Source organism: Motacilla alba, chromosome 10 (genome assembly GCF_015832195.1).
Source record: "Motacilla alba alba isolate MOTALB_02 chromosome 10, Motacilla_alba_V1.0_pri, whole genome shotgun sequence".
Classification (NCBI taxonomy): domain Eukaryota; kingdom Metazoa; phylum Chordata; class Aves; order Passeriformes; family Motacillidae; genus Motacilla; species Motacilla alba.
In genome coordinates, this window is record NC_052025.1 from 5,461,610 (window position 1) to 5,488,083 (window position 26,474).

The 26,474-nt window shown below is 41.6% G+C and overlaps 1 protein-coding gene across 4 annotated transcripts in view; it reads right to left on the reverse strand.

Annotated features, from left to right (window-relative positions):
• The window catches only part of USP3 (ubiquitin specific peptidase 3), a 41,760-nt gene extending 24,277 nt beyond the window's left edge, over positions 1-17,483 (reverse strand). The window contains exons 1-2 of one of the 4 annotated variants that reach the window (XM_038147635.1): positions 16,848-16,983; positions 16,161-16,308 (exon numbers count right to left, since the gene is read on the reverse strand). Coding sequence is in view for 2 of the 4 variants with exons in the window: in XM_038147633.1 (XP_038003561.1) it covers positions 15,674-15,767 (94 nt within the window). In the remaining 2 variants the exon portion in view is untranslated. Of the gene's footprint in view, positions 1-15,147; positions 15,637-15,673; positions 15,998-16,160; positions 16,309-16,847 lie in introns of those variants that run through there. The other 3 variants (XM_038147634.1, XM_038147637.1, XM_038147633.1) reach the window with 3 other exon arrangements.
• Positions 17,484-26,474: the final 8,991 nt, after the last annotated feature.

The window sequence follows — 26,474 nt, forward strand, 5'->3', positions numbered from 1 at the left end:
CTCCACCCTCAGTCCCACATAAGCAGCTGAAAGGTTAAAATGTAACACCAGTGCTCTGCTTCACAATCGACCTAGACATCAGAAGATGTTATCTAAGTTTTTGGCTGTCATATTTTAAATCTAGAAAATATGGATGTTTTAAGCTAAAGGGCTTAAACAACAACAACAACCAAAAAAAAAAAAAAAAAAAAAGAAAAAAGAAAAAAAAAAAAAAAAGAAACACCATCCCAGGGTAGGGCCATAGAAATGGGATATTCCAACTCTAATTCCAACCCAGCAGGTCACTGAAAGAGGGATGCTATGAAATACAACACTTAGATTTGAATGAAATAAAATTGTTAACAACTATGAATTACCGCAGAATTTACAGAAATAATATTACACTTCCAAATACCCAACGAATATGTTGAGAAAATTAAAATAAAATGCTAAGTGCACTGCTGCAAGGGCAGAAAACAAAAATAAAATACAACTTCGATTGTCTCCAAAATACAAAAGGGTATGATAGCAGACCCATTAATTTTACACACCATAAATTTCTGCTGCTTGGAACAGCCAGTGAAGAGAGTCACAGAGGAAAGAAAAGGCATTGGGAACTTGAGGGTCTGTGAGGCCAGGGGGTAGAAAGACAAAGAGAAGAGGACTGACCCTGGTTGTACATGTAAATTACTTATATTGTTATTCAATGTGGGAAAGCTTGAGAACAGACCTCCCTTTCTGGAGTCACACCTTAAAACAAGAGCTGAAGAAGCACAGAAGCTGCTCCAGGGTAGGATCATCTGAGCAGGCTAATTCAGGACTTGGAGCAAAACTCAAAATACAGGTCACCAAGATACGAACCATGGTACGTGGTAAACTGTTAAGATCCAAGCCTATCAGAGAAAGCCAAGCTGAGAAAAGTTGTTTCTTTATCAAATTAAATGTTCATTAAAAAAGAAGGGGTCAATTTTGATTCAACAGAGAACCGACCAGCTCAGCTATTTAGAAGAGCTAATACATTTTTCCACTACCAGATTTTACCTTTTTGATTTAAATCGGGTGGGAAAAGAAAGTACACTGCTTTTTAAACAATTGTTTTCTGCATTTGAATTTATTATTGCAAAAAGCTGCTGCATTTCAATTCAAAAGCTAAAAAATCAAGGCACGTTTAAAATGAGTGTCACCATGGGGGGAAAATGCACATTCTCCAGAAATATTTTATTAAGTAACTTCTTCAAACTCTTTAGTCAAGACTCCAGAACTGCTTCCTTCAGCTACTTTACTGGTGAAACAGATTCTCTCACAGGTTATCTGGCATTGGTTCTGCAAAACCCATTTTTTCTATTTCTAAAGCTGCTTATTCCCACAGCTGTGATGGTCATCCTGCAATAGATAGAGGGCAGCCAGGTAGAGCTGTTTTGGTTTACATTTCAACTCAGGAACATGGAAGAAGTTTGTCCTAATTTGACCAAAACATTACCAAGAAACCAAAAATTTAACACTGGCAAACAGAAGAGAAAGGGAAGATCTTAAAAACAGCTATTATCAATTAAAAATGGGCTAAAGGAACCACTGGTCTATCCTGATACAACATTATTTGCTTGAATTTACAAACGGCAATGTAAAATATTAACCAGAATGAAAGAAAAAGAAGCCAAAGCCATTCATGCACTTAGTCTGTGTTTAAGTGCTGCATGAAGAAAGCACTACTTTACACTTTCCATGCCTGGAACATAAAAAGGTCTTCCTAGGATTAAAATCCTAGCAGAAATTTCCCACTGTGAAATAACATGTTTGCTTTCACTATGTTATCATCTACGCATGGAACTGTTTCTCAACCAGTAGGTCAAAGCATTATGATGGAAACTATTACTCCTACTTTCCACCCCTACCAGACAATTACAATTTCACATTCAGGTACTTTAAATGCCTGTACTGCTTGTTTGTCAAGTGTTAAATTATACTGATGGAGTGCTCATTCTGCAGGTTTAAGTGTTCTGCACAAAGCCAGCAAACAAGTCCAACCTCTGCACAATACCAAAAAAAAAAAAAAAAAAATTGCATACACTAAAATTTTCCATGCTTCCTATCAGGGAATAGGAAAAGATGGCTCATTTGTTTACTTTAACTTTTAGGAAGAACTTTGTCCCAATTGCATCACATCAGAAATGTGTAGTTTATCTTCTGCACAAACATCTCCACCCACAATGAACTCACACCACATGGAAGTGACTCCCACTAAGATTAAACACCAAATCCAGTGTTAAATCTGTGACCTCCAATTGCTCTGTTCCCAGAGAATTACACAATTGATTTTTTTAAGACATTGCTGGAGATTGCATTCTGTATTTCTCTGAGGTGGCTCAGCAGATAACTGCATTAAAGCCTGGCTCTCCAGGCATTCCTCAGTTCAGATCCTGAAGCAGTTACCATCTTGCTACTTCATAAATTAAATTAGACCGGAAGTTTCAGGCTCTACTTAGGACTCTATCAAGACAGGCACCATGGAATGCACAGCAAAATCACAGTCACTGTCCAGAACTACTTATAATCTAAACTAGAGGTAGACAGTTTGGCTTCCTGTATAAAGACACCACATATTATTCCTTTCAGATGGGGTACCTGAATACAGTAAGCTTCAAAGTAGGCCGGAAGTGAGAGAGAGTGATCCATAGCAAATCCCTTTTCAATTTGAAGAACATTACACATCCTTGGAAGTTGACCCGTAAAACAGATTTGAGTGTTCTGGACTTTCAGGTCACAAACACTAAATCATGAGGAATGGTTTTCATTTGTATAGGTACCAATATATTGGCTCCATAATCAGTTTTCCAATTGGGATTTGGAGGTTTGGTTTGTTTTTCTTTAAGCACTGCTTAAAAAAAGAGAGGGGAGCATTACATTAGCATTCCTTACTTTGGAATAAAGTTATGTGCACACACTGTAACCCCATTAAAAAATTATCTGTTTTATTTAGTGGTATACAGACCAAGGAACATTGGCTGCTTTCTCAGCTTGGACAAAAGTTTGGCAACTGAAACAGTTACCAACTGCCTCCATTTGCTGTATTTTTAGAATAGACTCAAGTGGTCAGGCAAAGACAACACTAATGTGCCAAAAGAAAAGGGAAAGCAAACCTGCAATGCAACAATCTTATCTGAGGCCATTTGCCACCTTACATCAAAATCATTTCATTTCAGAAACTTAGAAACACAATTTTTTATTATGTAATAGGAAGAACTCTTTTACAGAATGATTTCTCTAAGTAAAACTTGAACACTGATGTGTTACACAGTCTGCAAAGCCCTCTCTAAATGAAGAGGAATTACCAATCCACCCCCAGGAGAGCAAAGACTCATACATAACTTTGAGAACACTCAGACACGTCCACGCAGCTTCCACTTTTTGCAAACCACCCAAACAAGGTTCAGATGAGTTATGCCAAATAGAATGAGCAAGATGCGGCTAATCAACTTGGTGTTCTCTCACCACAGGGTTCCCACCCCATCCTACCCCCATGATCATGCAAATATGTACTTTTTGTGCTTGACTTCTTTTTCTTATTGAAAACTGACTCCAATGCACTCATGTGAAGCATGACTGCTCCTGGCAAACACTGCATTTCTTACACAGCAGAGATGCAGACTGTCACTGAAGGAAAGTTACAGCTATGTAAAAGTATACAACAGACCTGTGCAATGAATGGGTTTGTTTGAACAGCACACTGCATAGCTGTAAAACTGGTAATAGAAAAAAACAGCAGGAAAAGGAAGAGACACACAGGAAGCAGTTTTTGTAAAGCAGCCAAGTTCAGAAACCTGCAAGATGCAGTGTCCGCCAGAGACCTGGCAGCAGCACAGCCAGGCAATCAACACAGCATGAGTGACCCCGGGCCAGAGCTGCTACAGAACTGTGCTTACAGCCACGGTTTAAAATAGCCCTTCATTGCTACACTAAAGAAAAGGTCACCAAACATCAGCACATTAAGAGAAATACTTTAGTTCTTCTGTTAAAAGCACATTGACTAGAAACAAGATTAGGGTCACTAAAGTATTTCCAATAGTCTCCACAGCCTTTACCAGACAGCCTTTACCAGCCTGGGCTCAGCTCTCAAAAAGAGCTGTAGCAGCACTCCCATGTTACTGGCCCAATTACAGACCTCAATAACACAGTGACCTGCACAGAAACATCTCCACACTAACTGACCTCTGGTCAGTCCACTTTATGTTCACACAATGGGTCAGCTATACCAAAACAAGCTAAACTGAATAAAAAAACCCCACTGTTGCTCCACTCAGGAAGAAGGAACAGTATTTACAAATTTGTGGTATCAGTGGTACACTGACACTGTGCTGAGGAAATAATCCCACAAACACAAACCTATGCTACATAAGTACAGCATGCTGTATCATGTGACACACATGCCTATCCAAAAACCCCACAATAATACTGTTAACAAGAAACTGACTACTTTTCCTTTCCCATACCTTTACCTTAATTTTGCCTTAAAAATGTCTCAGTGTCCTGTTTACTTATGATTTATTAATGGGACTCCCATTTTGCTCCTTAAGGAACCTGCCAATTGCAGCAAAAGAGAGCTAGGCAGTCTCCACTACCAACATGAGAAAAAAAAGCAGCAACAATCCACACACCAAACTGAGAAACCCCTTCCTTGTTAAACATGAACCTTCTGCTGTGACACATCAGGCCTAAGGAATCAAACTGAAAGCTACCTTTTCCAAGGATCTGGAAGTAAAGGTGGGAGAAATTTGCAAGCAAAAATCCTGGTGACAAAAGCTCTGTACAAGTATTTAACCAAATTTACAAAACTCCCTTCAGTAATAGCATTTCAAATGCAAAGATTTTCACTCAAAGGATTCAAAGCATTTTTCAGAAAACCCATTCCCATTTTACAGATGAGAACAAGAGATTGACTCATTTACCAAAATAATTTTACTAGCATAGATCAGAACTGAGCATACTAGCCCAGTTAAATCATTTTATCTGCAGCCAAGGGGAAGATACCCAAAAGCCATCACTCTACACAAAATTTGTAAGGTGATTTGCCAAAACAGCTCTGAATTGAACACAAAGAACTTCCCATATGCAATATACAAGAGGCATCAGGTGTTGGAGTCATCCATGAAAGCTGGTGTTCCAAGTAGGGAATCACTCGAGTTATTAACCTATGAGAAGCACCAAGGAGAAAACACATTGGATGTGGTCCCTCCTCTGGGCTTGCATGCTAGAGCTGCAAAAAGGTTCCGCCCACTGCCGGAATTCACAGCTCTGGAACTCCCTCTGGATGCAGGCACAAGCTTCTTCAAAGACTGAATAAATCAGCAGAGGAGTTGTCTCCACAAAATGCCCTTTCATTCAAGATGTGAACATCCCAAGTTTAATGCACGTACCTCCTTCCCTTAAAAGACCTTCTTTACAGACAACTTCTAAGTGCTGAGGTAGGACTGCCAATTCCTTGCCATGAATAAGTACTTCTTTTGGGGAACAGTGAGACAAAGCAAGAGACAGAGTGAAACTTTCACCCAGCCTAGCACTTACAGCTTTCACCCAGGTGCAGGCTCCACAGCAAGGAATATCTACACACTCTACACTCAAAATCCACCAGTTGTTAAAACTGAGACTGGAACCAAGGATTTTCCACCAAGATTAATGGAATGGACCAAATCACAACATTCGAGAGCCATGTGCACTCTCTCCTCCTGGCCCACAAACTCACTTATAAACCAGCATATACAACAAACAGCATCTCAAGGCAAAAATTACGAGTCTTCCTCATCACAGAACATCAGTCAAGACTGCAGGGTATGTGGATACGTCCAGAATCAGACACTCTGGCACTGAAAAAAACCACCTTATTGCCAGAAACAAAGAAGCCTTAAAGAATACCGGTATCTTCCAAGGTACATTAGTATTTTTACCAGCAGCATGTAAAAATGCCTAACAGGCAATGTAAGTTCCTTACTACTATGTGCACATACACCAACACAACTGATCAGGTTCCCAGCTTCTGACAATCATTTGTGTATTTAAAAAGGCAGTTCCTCCAAGTGTACACACAAACTTTATTATTATCTGACCGTACTTTATGTTTACATTCAGGAGGAATCAAAAGTACTGAAAAGACAGGGTAGGCCTCAACTCAGAGGTGCAGTAAGAGGTGCAGTAAGGTGCATACTCAGAGGTGCAGTAAGAATACTAATGCTATCTTATAATCTAGGAATAGGCTCCTCAAAGTTAAAGACAGAGTTAAATGTGCATGGTTGTTGACTAAGAAGTTTTTTTTGTTTGGGTGGGGAATGTTTAAAGTGTATATGTATTTGGGAAAAGCATCTGCTCCATATTTAAGAAGGCCAGTAAATTCCAGGTGAGTAACTGTAATGAAAGTCAGGGGACTGAAAAAGGAAGTAAATGTTGCAAGAGTATTTTTTTAACCCCTGAACAGACAAAGGCCCCATTCTAAACAAAGAATGCAGGAAAAAGGAACATTACAGGCTTTGAAAACTAGTGGCATGTTCTACACTTAGAAGCCAGCTGGTTTTACTGTCCAGGTTTTAAAAAATACTCCCATTTGTTTTCAAACCTAATTTCAAAAAGTTTTTCTTTCTCTCCTTCCCTCTGCCCTATTAAAAGAAGTTCATGTGTTCACTGAACTTGCTCTAAACTCTTAACTGTTACCAAAAAAAATTCTATTTAACAATATGTTGCCTAACTTTCATTTGTAAGACATCTTTACTGCATATTTTAGAAAAACAGCATTCTAGCCAAAACAAAATCAGACAGAAGAGGAAAAGGTTTTCAATTATACTATTTAAAATGTTTTGTTTTAAAATGACCTAACACACATTTAACTAAACTAAAAGTTAAGAAAATATTAAGGAAATTTCAATTACATTTATATCAAAGCAAGAGAATTCACAAGGAAGCAAGTCTCCTAGTAAGCATTACTAAACATACAAAAATGTTAAAACCTTCTTTCACAATAAAGAAAAGTCTCAACAGTAGCAAGTCCTAGCCTGACTCAAATTGCATTCAAATAAAACTCCAAAGAACATTTAAAGAAACAAACAAACAACCCTCACTTGCAGCTATGGGAAAAAACCCAAGTTACTTCCCAGTCTTTATCTTTCAGCCAAAATCCAAAAGATTGGCTTTCTAATAAGAAGACAAGTAAATTTAGTGACAGTTTGTGAAACTACTATTTGTGCTCATGCATACCTGTACATGTAGTTTCCTCCTCCTTGTGCTAAATAAAAGCATTGCTGAGCCTCATAGAAGAAATTTCACATGGTTACAGTGAACCATTCCCATCAACAGTGGAAAACCATACATAATTTAGATCTACTAAACAACACCTGCGTGAGAATACAAAGCAGGGGTAGGTGCACAACTTCTCACAGAATAGGTAGGTCGCTGAAGCGCCCAACACATTCCTAACGCTGAACAGTGTCAGAGAAGATGAAGGTGCTCAGTTTCATCGGCCTGAAATTCCCTTCCCCACACCCAACCACACCGGCTTCAGTTCGGCATTCGCATTATGCAATCACAATTCCACACTGAGAAACGGGGATGTTACAAAAATGCAGGCGGTTTTGGTTGCCCGTATTCTCAGTGCAGTGACGGAAGAGCAGACAGGGAGGTCAGGAAAACTACTCCTAAGCAGTGTGAATAGGTCCCCAGGAAGTGGCTGAACCGGGGGAGGAGGTGCCAAACCAAAGTCAAGTCACTCGCAGCAGCGCTACAGAGACAGCCCGAGCTCGCTGTGCCGCTGCTCCGGGTGAGCGAGGGAGGCACAGGATCAGCGCTGCCGGTCACACACGGACACCGAGCTCGCTGTGCCGCCGCTCCGGGTGAGCGAGGGAGGCACAGGATCAGCGCTGCCGGTCACACACGGACACCGAGCTCGCTGTGCCGCTGCTCCGGGTGAGCGAGGGAGGCACAGGATCAGCGCTGCCGGTCACACACGGACACCGAGCTCGCTGTGCCGCCGCTCCGGGTGAGCGAGGGAGGCACAGGATCAGCGCTGCCGGTCACACACGGACACCGAGCTCGCTGTGCCGCTGCTCCGGGTGAGCGAGGCAGACACAGGATCAGCGCTGCCGGTCACACACGGACACCGAGCTCGCTGTGCCGCTGCTCCGGGTGAGCGAGGCAGACACAGGATCAGCGCTGCCGGTCACACACGGACACCGAGCTCGCTGTGCCGCTGCTCCGGGTGAGCGAGGGAGGCACAGGATCAGCGCTGCCGGTCACACACGGACACCGAGCTCGCTGTGCCGCCGCTCCGGGTGAGCGAGGGAGGCACAGGATCAGCGCTGCCGGTCACACACGGACACCGAGCTCGCTGTGCCGCTGCTCCGGGTGAGCGAGGCAGACACAGGATCAGCGCTGCCGGTCACACACGGACACCGAGCTCGCTGTGCCGCTGCTCCGGGTGAGCGAGGCAGACACAGGATCAGCGCTGCCGGTCACACACGGACACCGAGCTCGCTGTGCCGCTGCTCCGGGTGAGCGAGGCAGACACAGGATCAGCGCTGCCGGTCACACACGGACACCGAGCTCCCAGGCTGCAGCACCGCCACTCCTGACAACTTCATCGTGCTACGTGTGCCGGACAACGCAGACGGCTCAGCAGCTGATCTTCCTACACACACCACAAAAATCACATCCTACCTGAAAGCACAGTGAAAAGTATGGAAAGACAGACTGACAGAAAGAAAACAATAAAGGCAGTCTGATCTTAATGATCAGACACAGCCAAAAGCATTTTTTTAAAAATTACTGCCTCTATTTCTCCTTTACACTCTAAAAAGATTTTTAGTTGTTTGGCTACTTTAATAATTAATTAGCATACAAATTTAAATACATTTAAATACATACACATTTAAATACCTTTAAATACATTATCTTTTAAAATTTAATGCTTTTAGCCTTCATAGAAAAACAGATTTCGTTCCTCAGTGCAGCAGTAGCATCCACAAAAAAAAAAAAAAAGTTAGTAAATCTTTATGTTAGAGCAAGACACAAAAATGCTCATTTTTAGACAGCAGCCAGAAAAAACACAGCAAAGCCAACAGTGAAATGTCATTTTGAGTAAGTCAGCAATTAATAGCAGGTCAAAATATGCAAGCTGGGAATAGGAGGGAAAACAGGGGAAAGAGAAAGAAGTCTTCTTGCTTTCTTTATATAATGTAATAATAATCTGGTTTTAGTTGCCACTATTACATTCCTACTACTTCCCCAATACCAGCAAAAGTGACATAGTGACATTAAAACATCCCTGTGGCAAAAAAAAAAAAAAAAAGGAAAGAAATGCATGGTGGATGAAAACATTATCAAATGAAAACATGAACTGAAGGATAAAACCTCCAAAAAATTAAAAAGGTTAAGGTTATTGTGAGAAAATGTTATAGATAACTATGTAGTTATTGTCTTTCACTATTATTAGCCTTTGTAAATTATTTTAATATAGTACAGTTTGTAATCTCTTTTGCTATAGTATAATTTGTCAGCCTTTTATGGTTAATACCCTAACCTCTGTGTAAATTGTATATCTTCACGTAATAAATATATACATTATAGTTTAGGCTTTTGCAAAATATTAAAATAGAGGCTATGTACTGTGTATTATAACTAACTTTTGCAGAAGTAATTGTAGTTGTGAAATAATAACTAACGCCTTTATTTTTGTAGCTGACTGACAACAGTGAAATAGCTAATGTTGATTGAAAGTACTTGTAAAAATAGCTATAACATCTGTATGATAATATTGGAAAAAACTGACAAATAACACCAAAAGCACAAGGAAATATACCACAGACCCTTCGGCTAACAGTAACTGCCAAACCACAGGCCAGGGGGCCTCGTGAAGAAATAGAATACAAGCCTCTCAAAATCCCATCTGCATTGTGGTGGGTACTCTAAGAAGATGAGGTCAAGGGTCAAACTACGATAAAGAATTCTTGGAACATGTAAACTCAAAGGAATGTTTGAATACATATAATATTCATTAATAAGCATTTGAGCAATGCAATGAGAAATTATATAGGGAGAGTTGTTATAGTTAACTGTGTGCTTCTAGCAGTTTGTCACACACCCCAGCACCGGGTGCTATCCTGTTTATCTCCTATTAAAATTTAAAAAATTTTGAAGACTGAGCTTTGTTTCTCACAGAAAATACACCTATTTTGACACAGATAAGCAGATGCTCATATTCCCACCTATGAATTACCTTGAAAAATCAGTATTTTATACCATAACCCTGTCTGATATTGATAAAGACCTTCAACCCCCATCCCAAACCTGAGGGTATCACCTTGCTTCACAGGCAAAAAGCTGTCTGCTTGCACCGCGTGGGCAGGCCAACTTCCAGAACCATCACCTTTTTCTTCCAGGATGCCTGGGGGTATTGGGATTAGATTCACCTGGGTAATTAAATCTGCCACAGAAATCTCAAACTACGTTTACAAGATCCAAAATTATGCAAGATATTCCAAAGGGGGTAACCCCAGAGGATTGCTTTGACATACCAGATAAGACTGCTAGGTGAGATGAGTACACTGCCAGGTGTACTCATCATGTCAAGTACCATTTAACACATCCTTTTATAATCGAGGAAAATAATTTTTAAGGACAAAATCTTACACTACTCCCATGCCAAGGGCACCATAAAGCAATTCCAATTCACTCTACAATAAAATCTGTTTCCTCCAACAATACTGAAGTATAAATCAGAACAGCCTTAACTAGTTTTCAGATCCAAATTTTTTATTAAATTGCACTTTCTAACCTTCATGGAATATTTTAATTAATGGCTTTTAATCACTTTTTACCTAGGTAAGGAATGTTAGTTAAAACAGAAAGCAAAGCATGAATGGGGTACTAAACGAAGCGAGCGTTACTGATCAAATAAGAAATGGCTCAAAGCTTAATTTAATTCCACACACTGGGTCTGAAACTTTCACTCTGTCAACCTCAGCTACACGTGACAAAAAACCCCAAACTTAGCGAGTCTAAGTGCAGCAGCCTCAGCACCTTGACACCATCAGACAAACAAAGCATAATGCACAGATATTGTTTAACACCTGCATACCCTGAAGAGCTTGGGAAAGGCAGGTGAAAATCATCCTGCTTACATTGAAACCACCTATAATAAGATTTACCCTAATCTGAGGTAAAGCAAGAGTCTGCCATGCACACATGAGTGTCTCATCCTGCTTCCACAATGTCAGACAATCCTGTCTCCTTACCTGCCACACTTTGAAGTCATTTCAAAGCACTGGATGCTTACAACAGTCAGTAGTAAATTCTGCCCTTCAAAGTTGATCTTCAAAATCACCATGAACATTAGATCTAGTTTCTCAAAGGCAATGTATTAAATGTCTACTTCTTTCCTCTGAAGCACCTCTTCCCCAATCTAATGTTCAAATTTTGTGATAGATTATGATTGTTGTGTAGAGTATAAACAAAATTTTCAAAAGAAAATCTAGAAAATATGAATCACCACCAATTTAAATTTACTGACTTGTAAAAAATACTAAGGATCTGAAAGACTCACTTCTTATTGCAATTAAAAGAAAATTTCCATCTAACTTATGAGACCAAAATTAAGACCTTTATCCTATCTCAATAAATGTGTATCTTCTAACAGAACTGGTTCCAAAGCAGTGTGCTCTACCTCACAGGCCAGGGTAGCTGCTGACTCCATGGTCAGTTCACACATCAGTAACCAATTCAAACGGGAAACACAAAAAAACACAAAAAAAAAAAAAAGGAAAACAAGACTGAGTCTGAAAGAACATAAATCTAACAAGCTAACTTGAAACAACAGCCAGGGAAGGAATCTAAGGAGATATTACAAGCTATAGAGTTACTAACAAGCATTCCTGCATGGCAGCGACCCAGAGAAATAAAAAGGTGAAAGAGTACCCAACTTTGAAAATAAAGTTACTAAATAAAAAGGGGTAATTTTAATAATATAATTATTTTGTCATTTAAATTTCAGAATAAATCTGGCAGTTTCCAGGCCAAATTAATTTTGCAGATACAAGGTGATTAATAATCCCCACACACACAATACAGACCATTAGGACCACACATTGTCCATGATCTCACCCTGAGTTTACATGCAGAGAACTGAAGTTTTCTTAGGAATAAGGTCCTACCCACCCCTCTCCAGTTTCAGCAAGTTTTCCCTCCGCCTACATTACAGCAATAATGAAAAGACAGAAGAAATCAGGACCTCTAGTAATAAAACTGGAAAGGCAGAGACAGAAATACTTATGGAAATGGAGAAGCAACACTAAGAATTAGCTGGGATGAAAAGGAAAGCCAAGAGGGTAAAGTCTGTACCTGTGCTTTTACACTATATTTGTTTTGGCACTGACTGCAATGGTCCAAAGCCAGAAATCACAGAGTGGCAGAACGGCATTACTTACCCCAGTGAAAGCAGAACAGTGAGACTAATTTAACTGAGAAAACCAAATCTGATGGGGGTGGGCAGGGCAGCAGCAAACAAAAAAGCCCATCAAAAGCACCCTGATCCAGTGCAGTCATATTCCTGAAGCTCTACTCAGCCCAAAACATTTGATCTCAAATCTAAATAAGCACTCAGGGATATCTGGGGTTATTCTGAACAAACTGAATTCACCAAATATTTTAGTAACTTAAAACACACACAAAGAAAGTCGTTAACTCAGCATAATCACTGTCCATGAGGCCTCAAAAAGCTTGCTCGTGCTGGCTCTCCTGACTTTGATATTCCCAGTGTCATTTCCAAATCCCACAACGTATGTTTCTGACCATTGGTGCAATTACAACTCTTATGCAACAGAAATCAGAATGCAAAAAACTAATGCCAGGCACATATATTCAGCTTATGCAGGAAAGACTAGTATACAGCCAGAACTGCTCTTCAGTACCCAACAAAATGATGTTCTTTAAGGGGGAAAAAAAGTATTCAACTGACAGTGATCTGAAAAGCAAAAGCATCCTTCACAAGTGCAATTCCTCTTTAAAAAAACCCAAAATCACAGAATCTCTACTTCAGCAGATGCAATAATATCAGTCCACAGTTGTTCTTCTAAAGATAGAACTTCAAATTCTACACTGAACAGCCAATGAGCCCAATGAGAACAATTAATGAATCCTCAACCACACAGAAAAAAGTTGGAAAACCACTCCAGACTTCCACAGGTGTGCTTAGAAGATTACAATCTTACTTAGGCGGGGCAGGGCTCCCTGTGGTTTAATGAGTCTATGAAAAGCTGTTGAGAAATACCACATCTGAGCTGTTCCAGAGTACTTTTCATAATTACATGATTTGCACAACAGTGCTGAAGGTGTGGCACATCATACAAATGCAACAGCTTCAGTCTGTGACACAGACTGTGCCAGTGCCTCCAGCTACTCTGCTTCCAACTTCAGCACAAGTTTCAGAAATTAAAGTGCGTGGAAAGACTGCACTCCAACAGGAATTAGCAGATTTCTGCCCACGTTATTTCACATGACAGCATTGATTAAAAGCCATTTTCAGTTTCTATACCATTTCTACTTTGCGTATATATCTGCTCCTAAATGCCCGATTACAACAACAACCTGCCTATAGATCTGAAAAAAAAAAAAAAAAAAAAAAAAAAAAACCAAAACAAAAACATTCTGCACTCTCTTCTGATAATTTTGAAGCTTCTCAAAGCAAATACATGCTGCTTTCTGCACTGCTTACTGTACACACCAGGCCTGACTGGATTAAATACCCAGGGGAAAGCACACCACTTTATGAATGAGGGCCTTAAACTCTCTGACTTCCAAACTACCTAACAAGAACGTAACAGAAGACGTAGAGACACTTAAAAATGAACACACTGCATTACTTATTAACTGAGACCAAACCCGTTGATATTTGGATCACACCCGTGCTGGCAATGCTTCCTCCCAGTGCTTTTTTAAGAATCTTCCTTCATCACAAGACCTCCAAAGCAACTCTGGCAGGAAGCTTTCAAGAGAAACTTATTTAGGCCATTGGAGAGCAGCTCAAGCTGCACACACTGCTCTAACCAACTCGCTACCTGCAGTAAGGCTGGCTTCCAAAGACAGCACCAAATGCAACATTCTGCTACACAGTCACACAACATTCAAGATCAAGTTACAATATTTAAAAGTGCCTCCACCTTACCTTGTGAAGTTACTGTTGCAATCTATAGAGTTTTTGTGGAGAGACAAGGAAAAGCTACCTAACCAGTGTACATGACTCAGCATGGCAACTACAGCTCCACAAACCTCCAGAACCCCAGATAATGACAGAAATAGCCACTGGCAGTCTGAGCTAAAACTCACTCTCCAACCTATTCTGCAACATTTTGCTATCACTGGCACATCAGGTGGCTGCCAGAAAGTTTCCTGGATCACTATCCTTTTCTGGAAAGGTCAGCAACAATTACAAACAGGACTGACAAGTTCTGAGTTAGTTTAAGTCAACATACTTGATGAGAGATGCCTGTAATTACAGACTGCAGAAAACTGCCTTCCAAATATTTTTCTACAACTGGGACACTACCACCACCAAATGGAACTAAAACCAGACAATCTTAGAAAACAGCATCAAAAGTAATAGAAAATGCATTAAATTTTGACAAGGTTTGACAAGGTAATAATTTACACACAGCATTGTCTGTTTAATTTCCTATTACAAAGTTACATCAAACCCAGCAAATGAGACATAGTATCTAGTGTGACTTCACATAAACCAGTATTACGAATCTTTAAAAAAAAAAGTCACTAAAACAAGTACAAACAAGAAGAAGACAGTACTCTACATAGTATTAAGCAGTTAATGTAGCAATAATCACATACTACTAGCTGGAAGTGAGAACTGAGGCACTACAGCTTTACTATACTAGTAGAAATGCAACAGGTATTTTTAAAAAACTCACAATTTCATTTGCTTTAAATTAACAAGAGCCTGCTGTTTTTTCACTGGACTGCTTTAAATTCAATGTACCTAGCTTTTTTCTCTAGACACTTGTTAAGACTTCTACAGTTATCTATGCAAGTACTGTGCAACTTATCTTTATTTTCTTAAAAAGCATTACAAACAAAAAACTCCCTTAGATACGGTGCCATCATTATTGAGTTCCCAAAAAGCCCTCGTACCTTCCTCCTGCCTCAGTGCTGTAAAATAACTCTGGCGATTGCCTAGCAGTTGGCTCTCCCTGTAAATGCTGGTTTGGGAGAAACTCCTCTGAACAACAAAGAAGAATTTGTTTTAAGTGCTGATCTTCTTTGCTGAGAAGCAGAATGCATAGGAGGGTAGCCATAAATTGGCTATTATTTTAAGCTCTGAAGTTATATTAATACCTCAGAATATCATTTTAGTTTTGGCACTTTTATCTACGTTCTCTGAAGGGTGGTTCCCTACTGCCACATGCTTCTTGTTGACAACTTTGCTTACCCTTGATATTCTGAAGATAACAGATGTACTTAGAGAGTTAAACTTCTTGTCAATAATTTGTTTGTTTTTGTAAAAAAACCATTAGGGACAACCATTTTTCCTGTACTTCTCCTTTCCTTCTAATCATTTCTCCACATGACTCCACTGTAAAGCGTACACCCTCTAAATCAAAAGCATTACAGAGAAAAATAACTGGTTTTGCAAAAGGAAGCAGAAATACTACCACACCTTGGCTCCCGGAAACTGCAATCAGGGAACAAGTTAAGTAAGCAGCAGCCTTCCCACACCAAGGCACTGACACTACGAGACAAAGGAGAACCATCTTTCCTTTAAAAAAGAAAGGAGCACCTTAAAACACATCCAGCCCTTCAGTGCTCCCTGGTCGGTCATTCCCAAAGGAGGCTTTCTCTCTTTCTCTCCAGTGCCCACAGGCACAAGTCCCGCTACTACTCTAAGCAGGGCCTACTTCCCACGTGAAACCGATATAGCTGCGTCCGCTTTCGCACAGAGCTCAGCTGAACGCAACTACAGCAAACACACAACCACAGCAAGCATCGGGGGCTACCTGAGCAGAAAGCCAAATTTAAAACACCTGGCACACGGCACGTTTAAAGGGAATGTCCCTGAACAAACAAGATCATGTGAGGGACAATAGTGATGACAGGATATTTGCGTTATTAAAATCAATGAGCAAAATACTAAAAAAAAAGACGACCTCTTCACTCGTACCGACTCATAGGCAGGTGAGCGTGACTCCCAAACCCCCACAGACCAGCTTCACTGAGATGCTCCATGGCCTGAAGGGGGTCCCAAGCGACGCCTTAAGCCGCAACAGTCTTATTAAAATTACACTCTCTAAAGTCCTTCCAAAAAAAAAAAAAAAAAAAAGAAAAAAAAAAAAAAAAAAAAAAAGGAAAGTAATCTCAGACCAGTTTGAAGAACACACTGACCCCGCAGTTGCCAGCGGCTCCTCTCCCCTCCGCGGTCCCGGGACAGAACCGAGCACGCAGCTCCTCCGGCAGACAAAAGGAGCGCGGAGCGCGGCCCCGCAGAGCTCCGCGGCGTCGGACGCCGGCCCCGCCGGGACAAAGTCCGCTGCCCAGGCCGGGCCGGACAGCGCTGCGCTGGTAGCCCGGGGCAGGGCCGGGGGTCGGAGAGCAGCCCCCGCTCCCGCCTCGGCACGCGGCTCCCCCGCGGGCGCGGCGGCGGCTGGATGGCGCAGCCCCCTTCGGAGGGTCCCGCGGGGCGGCCCCGGCGGGTGGGGGCCGGGGCAGCCGCCCTCCCCCGCGCCCCCGAGCCCTCCCCCGCCCGCGGGGCGCCCTCCCGCCGCCGGGCAGCGAGGACAAAGGAACGGCCGGGCCACCTCGGGCCGGGAGGGCCGCGCAGCGCAGGCCGCACTCACCGCTGCAGCACCAGGAGGAGGGCGAGCCCTGCGGGAACTTGGCCGAGTCGGGCGCGATGCAGACGCTGGAGCCGAGGTGCGGGCACTCCATGGCGGGCGCGGCGCAGCGGGGCGGGCGGGCGGCTCCTCGCGGCGCTACAGCGGCGGCGTCCCGCGCACAACAGCCATCTTAAGGACGGCCTCCCGCTCCGCGCCGCGCGCGGCCGCGCCGGGCTTTGCGGGCAGCCGCCCTCTGTCCCGTCCGCTCCGCGCCGCTCCCCACGCCGGGCTTTGCGGGCAGCCGGCCGCCCCAGGGCAGCGGCGAGCGGCGCGGCCCGGCCCGGCCCGGCCCGGCAGACAGCGGCCTCCGGGGCTCGGGAGTGCTCCGAGTGGGGTGGAAGGACCTCGAAGAGCGTCCGCTTCCAGCCCCTTCCACTGGAACAGGCCCCATCGAACCTGGCCTTGAACACTTCGAGGGATGGGGCATCCACAGCTTCTCTAGGCAACATGTGACAGTGCTTCACCACCCTTACAGTAAAGAATATTCTAATAGCTAATCTAAACGTGCTCTCTTTCAATCTGAACCCGTTCCCACTTGTCCTCTATCACTTCATGCTCTGACATATAGTCATGCCCAATCTTTCCTGTAGGTTCCCTTCGGGTACTGGAAGGCCAGAGTTAGGTCACCCTGAAGCTTGTCTTCTGGCTGAACAATCCCCAAAATTCTCTCAGCCCTTCCTCACAGTAGAGCTGCTCCACCCCCCTGGTCAACTTGGTGGCCTCCTCTGGACTCACTCCAGCAGCTCCTGGTCCTTCCTGTGCTGGGCCTCCAGAGCAGGAGGCAGCTCTGCAGGAGGGGCAGAATCCTCCCTTTCCCTGCAGCCCAGGACCCTCCGGCTTTCTGGGCTGCGTGCACTGATTGCCAGCTCATGTCCAGCCTGTCATCCAATGTTCTGTAAGATGCACGGCCTGAGGCTTGTGCCAGCATTTTTTTAAGAACTAGCTACATGGCCTCAAATTTAGCTTGTTACTGAATTTCCTACTCTATGACTGTAATGTTTAAGTGGCAATAAAAGTACAGATGTGGTGTAACAGCTTTACCGGGCAATGCAGAATAACAGTTCTCACACTCAGCAATTTGCAATACCACACAGTTCCTTTTCAAATAGAGCAAATAAAGTCCACCAGCATAAAAGTGGGATTTTGTAGTCTAAGGAACTGTGATAACCATTGCATATTAGGAGTTTTAGACCCTTTCTCTTACCTTAATGTGAGAAACGCAATTTTGCCACTGGTTTTGCCTGTCGTGTGACCTTTGTGCAGACATGTAAAGCATCTACCTCAGTCCATTATATGTGGTACTGTACTCTTTCATGAAGGAATACTTTAGAAACTGACAGTTCTGTATGGATTTTCAGATGAGATACTTTAAATATTCATATCAAAGATGTCTTGGTGGTCACTAATCTCCTTCGCAAAACGTCATTCTTTACCCTATTGTTCTTTTTCAACCTTTTTACACAAGGAGGGGGGAAATTCAGAGCATGCAAGACCCAATTCTTCACAGCATCAGAAACTACTTGGATTACACTCTATGGAATTAGTTTGCATTTCTAGCTGTGTAGCTAGAAGCAGCATTAGGTCATTGATACCAAACTGTGAATTAAATGGCTGCAGATGTTACTTTGACACAAAACCATAGATCTTCCTCACACACCCCCATCCTTCAAACTTGTAATATTTGATCTATTAGGTAAGTAACATTCCCATCATATACTTTACAGGTTGCATTATATATAACCTGTATAAAAATTTATATAAATTTACATGTTAATAAATTTATATTTCTAAATTTTAAATAAATTTATTATTATGTTTATAAATTTAAATTTATATATAATATTTTTATAAAAATTATAATTAGAAATTTATATAATTTTTGAACAAGCAAATACAAATAGAGAAAAAATCAACTGGGAAATTAAATTTGCTTCATACAACATACAAACCTTGATGTGCATCTAAGAATTACTAGTTTAAGGCAGCTTTTAAAAAGGTGGTCATGTTAGCGTGCTTTACATTAACCAAAGGGTCCTTTTGTTTACTGTGCACCCTCTGCTACAATGTATAATGAAGACAATACATTAAAGCAGCAGTTTGACTGCAGCTTTAATTGTCTTTAATTTAATTGTCTTTTCTAGCCAATGCATACATTTAATCCTCGTTTTGTGCCCCACCCATCCTTACACACAAACAATGAGTAAGAAACCTCAATTAGATTTGTCTTCTCACTTTCCCCTTGTACCTGCATCACTTGGCCTTCTCCAAGCAGTATAAACCAGAGTTTAACCAAAACAGTCAATTCTTACCTCTGTGTGGATTATGTGAGCAGTATATTTAGTCTTTCAAAGTAAGGAAACAATACATTAACAAGATCAAATTTAAATATGGTAAAATAAAATGCTTTTGGTTGTCTACTTTCACTTTAGCACTGCTATTACTGACTTTATGCCTTGTTCCTTTGCAAGATAATAATGGAGTTTTCTTTCTTTTTTCATTTGTGGGTTGACAGCCATTCACTGCATCTTTGAGCAGTGTAATTCTGTGCAAAAATGTGCTCATTTCTTTGTTTTAGTTGCCATGCCCACGGAAAATGTGGTAGCCTTTAAGTGTTTTTATCTCTAGCTGCCAAGATAAGTACTTAAGTAAGGATGATTTTATCTGTTAGGGAGTCATAATGCATAGCACTTATCACATATGTGATGATGCATGGGGACCAGTATAAGCATGTTTGTAATGCAGCCTCTTTGCCTATTGAAAAATAATTGATCACTAAATGCAACTCTCAGCACTCAGATCTCAAAAGCTTTGCTTACAGTAAACAAGGGTAGTTTTCAGTGGCTTGCAGTGAGGTGCACATGTTGAGTGCAGAGGAAAACTGGAATAGGAGCTCTGGGTATGTTTTTCCTTTTTGGTTAGCTTTTTTGGTAAGATTTCTTCAGTACAAATCACTTGATTTGGAAGCAGAGCCTCACCTCTTGCTCCCACCCTTCCTCAGATCAGAGTACTTTAGATGGTAGCTAATATAAATCCTACAGGCATGCTTATAATGGGTTCAATCAGTGCAGAACAGGAGCTTGTGATTTAGCACTGTATATTAGAAATTTCTATTTAATATAGTGGTGCAGTATGATTTCAGGGTTTGCCTCAGAACTCCGGGTTTCTCCCCTGAAATTCCCTCCCAGGTGTGTCAATCACCCATGCTTTCCCACCCTGACCCCTGCCGAGCACTGTCTGTCAGTCCTGGAATTCCAGAAGGGCATCGAGTGATTGGGCAAATTCAAAAGATGTCCCCTATGCCCCGGGGGGGATTTGGCCATCTAGGTGTCTTTGTCCTTTGAGGCATCCCCTCCTGTACCTGGTTGGTGGCTCCCTACCCCTTCCCTCCCCCTCTCCCCCAGGTAAAAGGGCAAGCAAACCAAGCAGTTGGGAGTTCTATTGGAGCTGTTGCTAAATTCAGAGGCCTGCAGGCCAGAATAAAAGCTCTGGATTAAAACCCTCCATCAGAACTGACTCCTTTCCTTCACCACTGCTTTAAAGCTTCTCCATCAGAGGGAACCTGAGGAACGAACCCTCCACGGAAGGAAACTCCATCCCGGTGCCACCAGAGCCCCGGCATGCCTGACTTGTCCCCAGGCACCCAGCTGCAACACCCAGCTAGCCAGTAGTGTCTCTGGGGTGAAACACCACAGTTCAGACTCAGGGCCAGACAAGCCAAGGCACGTCCCATCTGCAATATTGGTAAATATCAATAATATAATATATCATCATCTCTACTACAACAGAGATATTTCACATAACATCCTGTTCTGGGATATATGTAGTCATCCGTCTATGCTATAGGCTCCACCTGAGAGTATTTGAGCTTAGAATTTGGTCCTGAATTGGTATCTTGCATATATACTAAGAATTTACTGTGGGAGTGGGGAAGTTTTCATGGAGAGTTCTTTTGTTCTGCTGTATTCCTCAGAAATAAAATTGGTGGTGTTACATATTTGAAAACATTGAAAACACTACCTGCCATGAGTATGTACTATCATATGATCTAATGATGCAGTAGCAGCATTTTTCCTTGTGCTCTTGGCTTCCTTAAAAGCCACTAGATGAACATCACTCAGTGGATCAAGTGAAGCAGATTGTTGCCTTAGCTGACTTCCACATTTGCTGTGAAAATTGGAGAGCATGGAATGAAGAAGGGATGATGCTGTAGAAATTGAATGAATGCTGACCGGAAGAACTGTAGTTCAGTCTTTGCCAGACAGTTCTAGCATATCACCTGGCAGGTTATTTAAACCAATTTCTTTACAAAGCAGGCCTGTTTGCTTGTTTGAAGACTAATGTCCTTCTCAACTACAGGTGTGAAAAGAGTCCAGCTCTGTTCAGAGCACACACACTGAACTTTTCCTATCTCTATGGATACACATCCATCCTCCACTTCTAGATTAAATGCATAAAGATAGAAAGAATATCATTTCCCATTGCATGTTTCTTCTCATTCAGAATGAGAGACATTGGCCGATGCTCTGGACACTCAGGTGAAATGAATATTAGCAAAGCTTTTGCTCTGAACACTGGTTTAACCCCAAGTGGCAACTAAGCTCCACACAGCCTCCCACAGTGACCACTCTGAACACACTACATGCCAATCCAGACCTAGTAGCAACTTGATAGATTGGGCCTTCACCTCTAATTTCCCAAAGATATCACCTCTAATTTCCCATACCTGAAACATTCCGGTATGATGGCAATAGTAATGGAGACCACCAGAAGCCCAGAACAAAGAAGTGAGTCCTTTACTTGGTGCAGGTGCAACTCTGAGGCAGATGCTGGCAGGCAAAATATCAATAGAAAGCATCAGAATACAGGTAAGTTGTAACGCAAGGTCTCAGCTTAATAAAACCTTTCCTGAAGTTGGCCAAGCAGTTCTGTGACTTTTATGCTATCTGCAGTGGACAGAAGCTTAGCTGCAGGCAGCTGTGTATGAAACTACACTAGAGCACATTAAATATGACAAGCACATTTCTGCTGATATGTTGTCTCATCAACAAATCTTTCCATTTCCTGTATGGCCTCTGAAAATAAAGCTCACACACTTTTTCAGTGTTTGATCATAAGAACACCTGCACCTCCCTTTACAAGGTTCAAGATTCTTCTGTAAAGTGCAAGATCTCCGAGGTGAAGGACAAAGAATTCCAAAGGAGGCAAATGCCCGGAGCAAGCATCAGTGGCAGTCCGCAGCCTGAGACTGAAGCGTGTCGATGGGCAGGACTTGCGTCCCAGCACGCCCAGGACACTGCCGAGCACACCCCTTGAGGGCGGTGTGACACAAGGCATGGAGCAAAGGCTCCAGGGCCGAAGGACGACTTCTACACTCTCCCTGCTCACACTGGCACTGCAAAAAATTCCCGGGACATCTACTGACACGGGATTTTTGGTTCTCTCCGGTAATATGGAAGCATCCCTCATTTCTTAATGAGTTGCTTCCTGTGGGAAATAAGGTTGACTTTGCCAGTACAAATGGAATTGGGCTGATACAGACTCCATCAGAAGATTGTGTTTATTTTTTCAAGTATAATTCAAATATGTATCTGAGATCTAATTTCTTTAATTTTTAAGAGCCTATACTAATTTCACATCACTTTTCCAAGGATTCCAGAAGCATCTAATTGGAAACAAAAAGGCAGTGCTTTAATTCTGCCCCAAACTTTGCCTGTTCTGCACTATCCCAGCTTGGGCACAATGTAAGGTGATTAATAAAGGTGAATGTGAGTAATCTCTGTGGTGGTTTTTTTTGAACAAACCAATGAAGATGTGATGAACAAATGGTACAAATAAACTCGATGGTTTTCACATAAGGTATTATTTGTACAGACAAAGAGTTATTTTAAATTCATGCTTTAAACAAATGCCTGAAAGTTCTCATATGTCTGGCAGCTACCAACACCAGCTTCATCAATTGTTTATTGTGCTCCAGAGCCTGCTCAATAATGCAAGTGCATCAGGGTGACAGTCAGCAGTATTAATTCATGTCACTGGCATTTAGTTTTTACTGTATTTGCTATGTAAACTTTATATTACATTATTCCCAAAGGCAGTCTTGAAAATAATGATTCTATACTTCTGCTTAAGCTTATTTAAAGATCAGCAGACTTTATTTCATCCCATCAGAATAGAACATTTCTAGCCAAGATAACTAATTTCTCTTCATCACAACTGAACATGGCTTACTCGTTAATTTTTGGCAAAAGAGGGAAGTACAGGTATATGTAAAAAAAATAATAGGCAGCCCAGTTTACATACTGTATCAGAGCACAAAAATAAACTTCCAAGCATCCTATTGAAAGAAAACCTAGTAGTACCTATTTACCTACAAAACATCATAGTTGGGAACAGCTCATCCATTTGATCAAGGCAGGGAAAACTCTTCAAAAGCACTTGAGCAACTCCAGAACCTAAAACTCACTGGTACTATTTCTTGTGTCACAAGGGGCAAACCCATAGCTATTTCTAAGCTACAAGTACTGCATGTTTAAATGACATTCAGGTTTTCAATTTCACCGCTATGGTTAATTAATTAACAAATCTAAGGACAGCACAATAATCCAGATACAAAAAATGTAAGAAATATTACTCTGGCAATAATCTGGGAGGATTAGGAAGAGAATGAAAAGGTATAGAATAATACTATTTCAGATAAAATTTAGGAGTCAGAATGCAAAATCTACTTGCCAGTGAAAAAATAACATGTAAAGAAACTATTAAAAAAAATAACATGTAAAAGAAATATTAAAATTATTTTCTGAACTCCCATCTCAAACACTTACAAATGGAAAGTCCCAGGATGAACTGGGTGATCTAAAATGAATTTTTTCACCTCTAACCTCTGTTACAATATCTAATTGTATATACCAACTACATCTGTTGAATATTACTACAGTAAAAGTATCAATGTATCTGTGAACTGTAATTCTACACAAATGATATCACTTTTCTGCTATATTAAACAAGATTGTTGATAGTCAAAAGACTTTAGAAGCTATTTCTGCTTCTTTGTTTGCAGTAAGCTACAAATGCATCCCACCTCTCTTCTGCGTGTACTAGCCTCCAAGTTTTGTACAACAAATTTTGTACTGTACTGCACACAGATCTTGGTTCTACTTTACTGTCCACAAATAACTGTAAATGCTAACACAAAAGGTGCCAGCATCTCAGAGCATTTTGGTTCTGAAGTGTTTTGACTCCAAAGCAAAGTATCCCTGGAAAAACTTGCCATTATACACAAAGACAGTATACACACTTCATTGATAACTAGCTTGAATGAGACTTGTGTTAGCAAAATGGCACATTTTATCCTGTTTGGAGATCAGCTCATTACCAGGGAAACAGGAATTTTCTTGCCATGTCACTAGGATTACATTATTATGTTACTAATATTGTTATTATGTTACTCTACAGGCCCAGTTATTCACATTGTTGAGTAGCAATCTGAATTGTGAAACAGGAGACCATCTGCCCAGATTTCCTTTCCTCCTTCCCTTCATTTAACATCTGTGAATTCAAGGACTGAACAAGGCCTTCTGAAATGTTCCTGCTCTAGCTGGAACTTGAAACTTGAGATGGCAAAATCTCAAGGGAGAGGGAGATGTTCAGCTTGTTCTGAAATAAGAGGCTGTTGGGACATCCAGTGAGCAGAACTAAACCTCTGAAAGCAGTCTTGCCAAGCCCCAAACACTCCAAGTTACTGGACTGCTGATCAGGCTGACCCCAAACTTTGCCATACCCATCCTGCCATACCTCCCTCCTTCAGCCTGAAGAGCATCCAGAACCAGAACCAGCCTGGCTGGCTGGGGTTAGGGCCCTGGCACTTGTGCTGCCTGCAGGCTGCTGTTCCAGGCATCTCTTCAGCCAATGCCCAGACACCCCTGGCTGTTCCTACAGAGAGAATTGTCCATCACCTTGTCATGAGAAAACCAGCAGATATTGTTGATAGTGCTGTATAAACATTAGCAATATTAAACCACAAGGTATTCTTGTACAAGAAATGTAAGACTTACGACTACCTGCAAGCTTCTTCCTGCAAACATGTGCACTGTGTACCTTTTATCTCTGTTGTTGGCACATGCTGCTTACAGTGTTTACAAATTATTCTGTTCTCAGAGACACCTACAAACATTTCAGTAATTTGAGATTATATTTACTCAGCTGACTACAAGTTGTCAGGGGGTATGCAGATGCATCACTAAGGGCTGAAATGAAAAGTGAAATTAAAGAATCCATCTGACTTGCCATCATCTGGACACATTTGTGGGAAATGTGGAAATGCAGATAATGTAGAAAAACTCTTCATGCATTGCCTGTCAGTGAAGAAGTAATTCCCATTCACCTCTGTAAACAAACAGCTGCAGCATTTCTTGGTTGTGTAATAATAAGAGGCTATTCAGCAATGTTCCACTCTACAGTGCTGGGCTATGCTGGTCCCTTTGACTCCTCTGTTTGCTAGGATAATGTGGCTATCAGCGTGCATGAAATATCACGTTGCAGCTCTAACACAAGACTGCCACAGCAAACAAGCTGGTGGGACAACTCCGACAGCTCCATGTTCCAAGGCTGCCTCCAAGAGCCCCTTGTGGGGAGGTTTCAAACCAGCAGCTGCACCACTAGTCACTGCCATCCCAAAGGGAGCTCAGGCCAGCAGATGGGCACTCCCTGCATTCCTGGACACAATATTTTGAAAGATTTTGGGGACATATTATTAAAATATAAGCAGAACACATTTACATTTAAAACTTCTTCATGCCTTCATGCAAAAAAATGGCCCCCATTTCTCTCTCTCCCCACTTGTAACTCCCTGGCTTTTACAGTCACTATGAAGGATTGACATTTCTGGAAAACTACAACACTGACTTTTTTCACATTGGCTTTTAAAGCCAACATATGACTGGCAAAGTGTTTACCAGCCAGACAAACCAACTAAGCTTTTTATGTCTCCAAAGATAATAAAATAGTGCTTGGAGCACAGCCTGCCTTGAGTTTCTGCACGAAGCTCCACAGAAGGAGATGGCTATTTTAATCATCCTGTAGTTTCTTAAGCATAGGTTCTCCTGCTGATTTAGGACAGCTCAATCCAGAACACTAAACCATAAATACATTGGGAGCTGAGGCTGAAGCAGAATTAATATTCATCTCTCTAGTTTTATTTTAAAATATACCTTTAGATCTCCCGATGTGTAGCAGAGTCAGTGAGTCACTCCAGACAATTTAAAGATATTTTGGAAAAAGCTGTAAAGTGCATTTTTGGGTTTGTTTTTCTTTCTTCCTTTTTTTTTTTTTTTCCTCCCAGTCACAAACAGAGTTGGCTTTGTTATTTGGCGGGGTTTTTTTGGGTTTTTTTTGTAATAGAAAAACTAGAGTTGAATAGGTGTTAATGAGCACATAATCTCCCTCAGTAACATAGACACTCCAAGAGAAATGGAATGACTTCTGGTTGGACTCGAGCCAGCCATCCTGTGTTGATGGAGCTGGTGCAGTAGTGACAAGGGGCCTCTGCATCCCGTGCAGCAGCAACTGCAGTGAACCTCGATGCTCAGA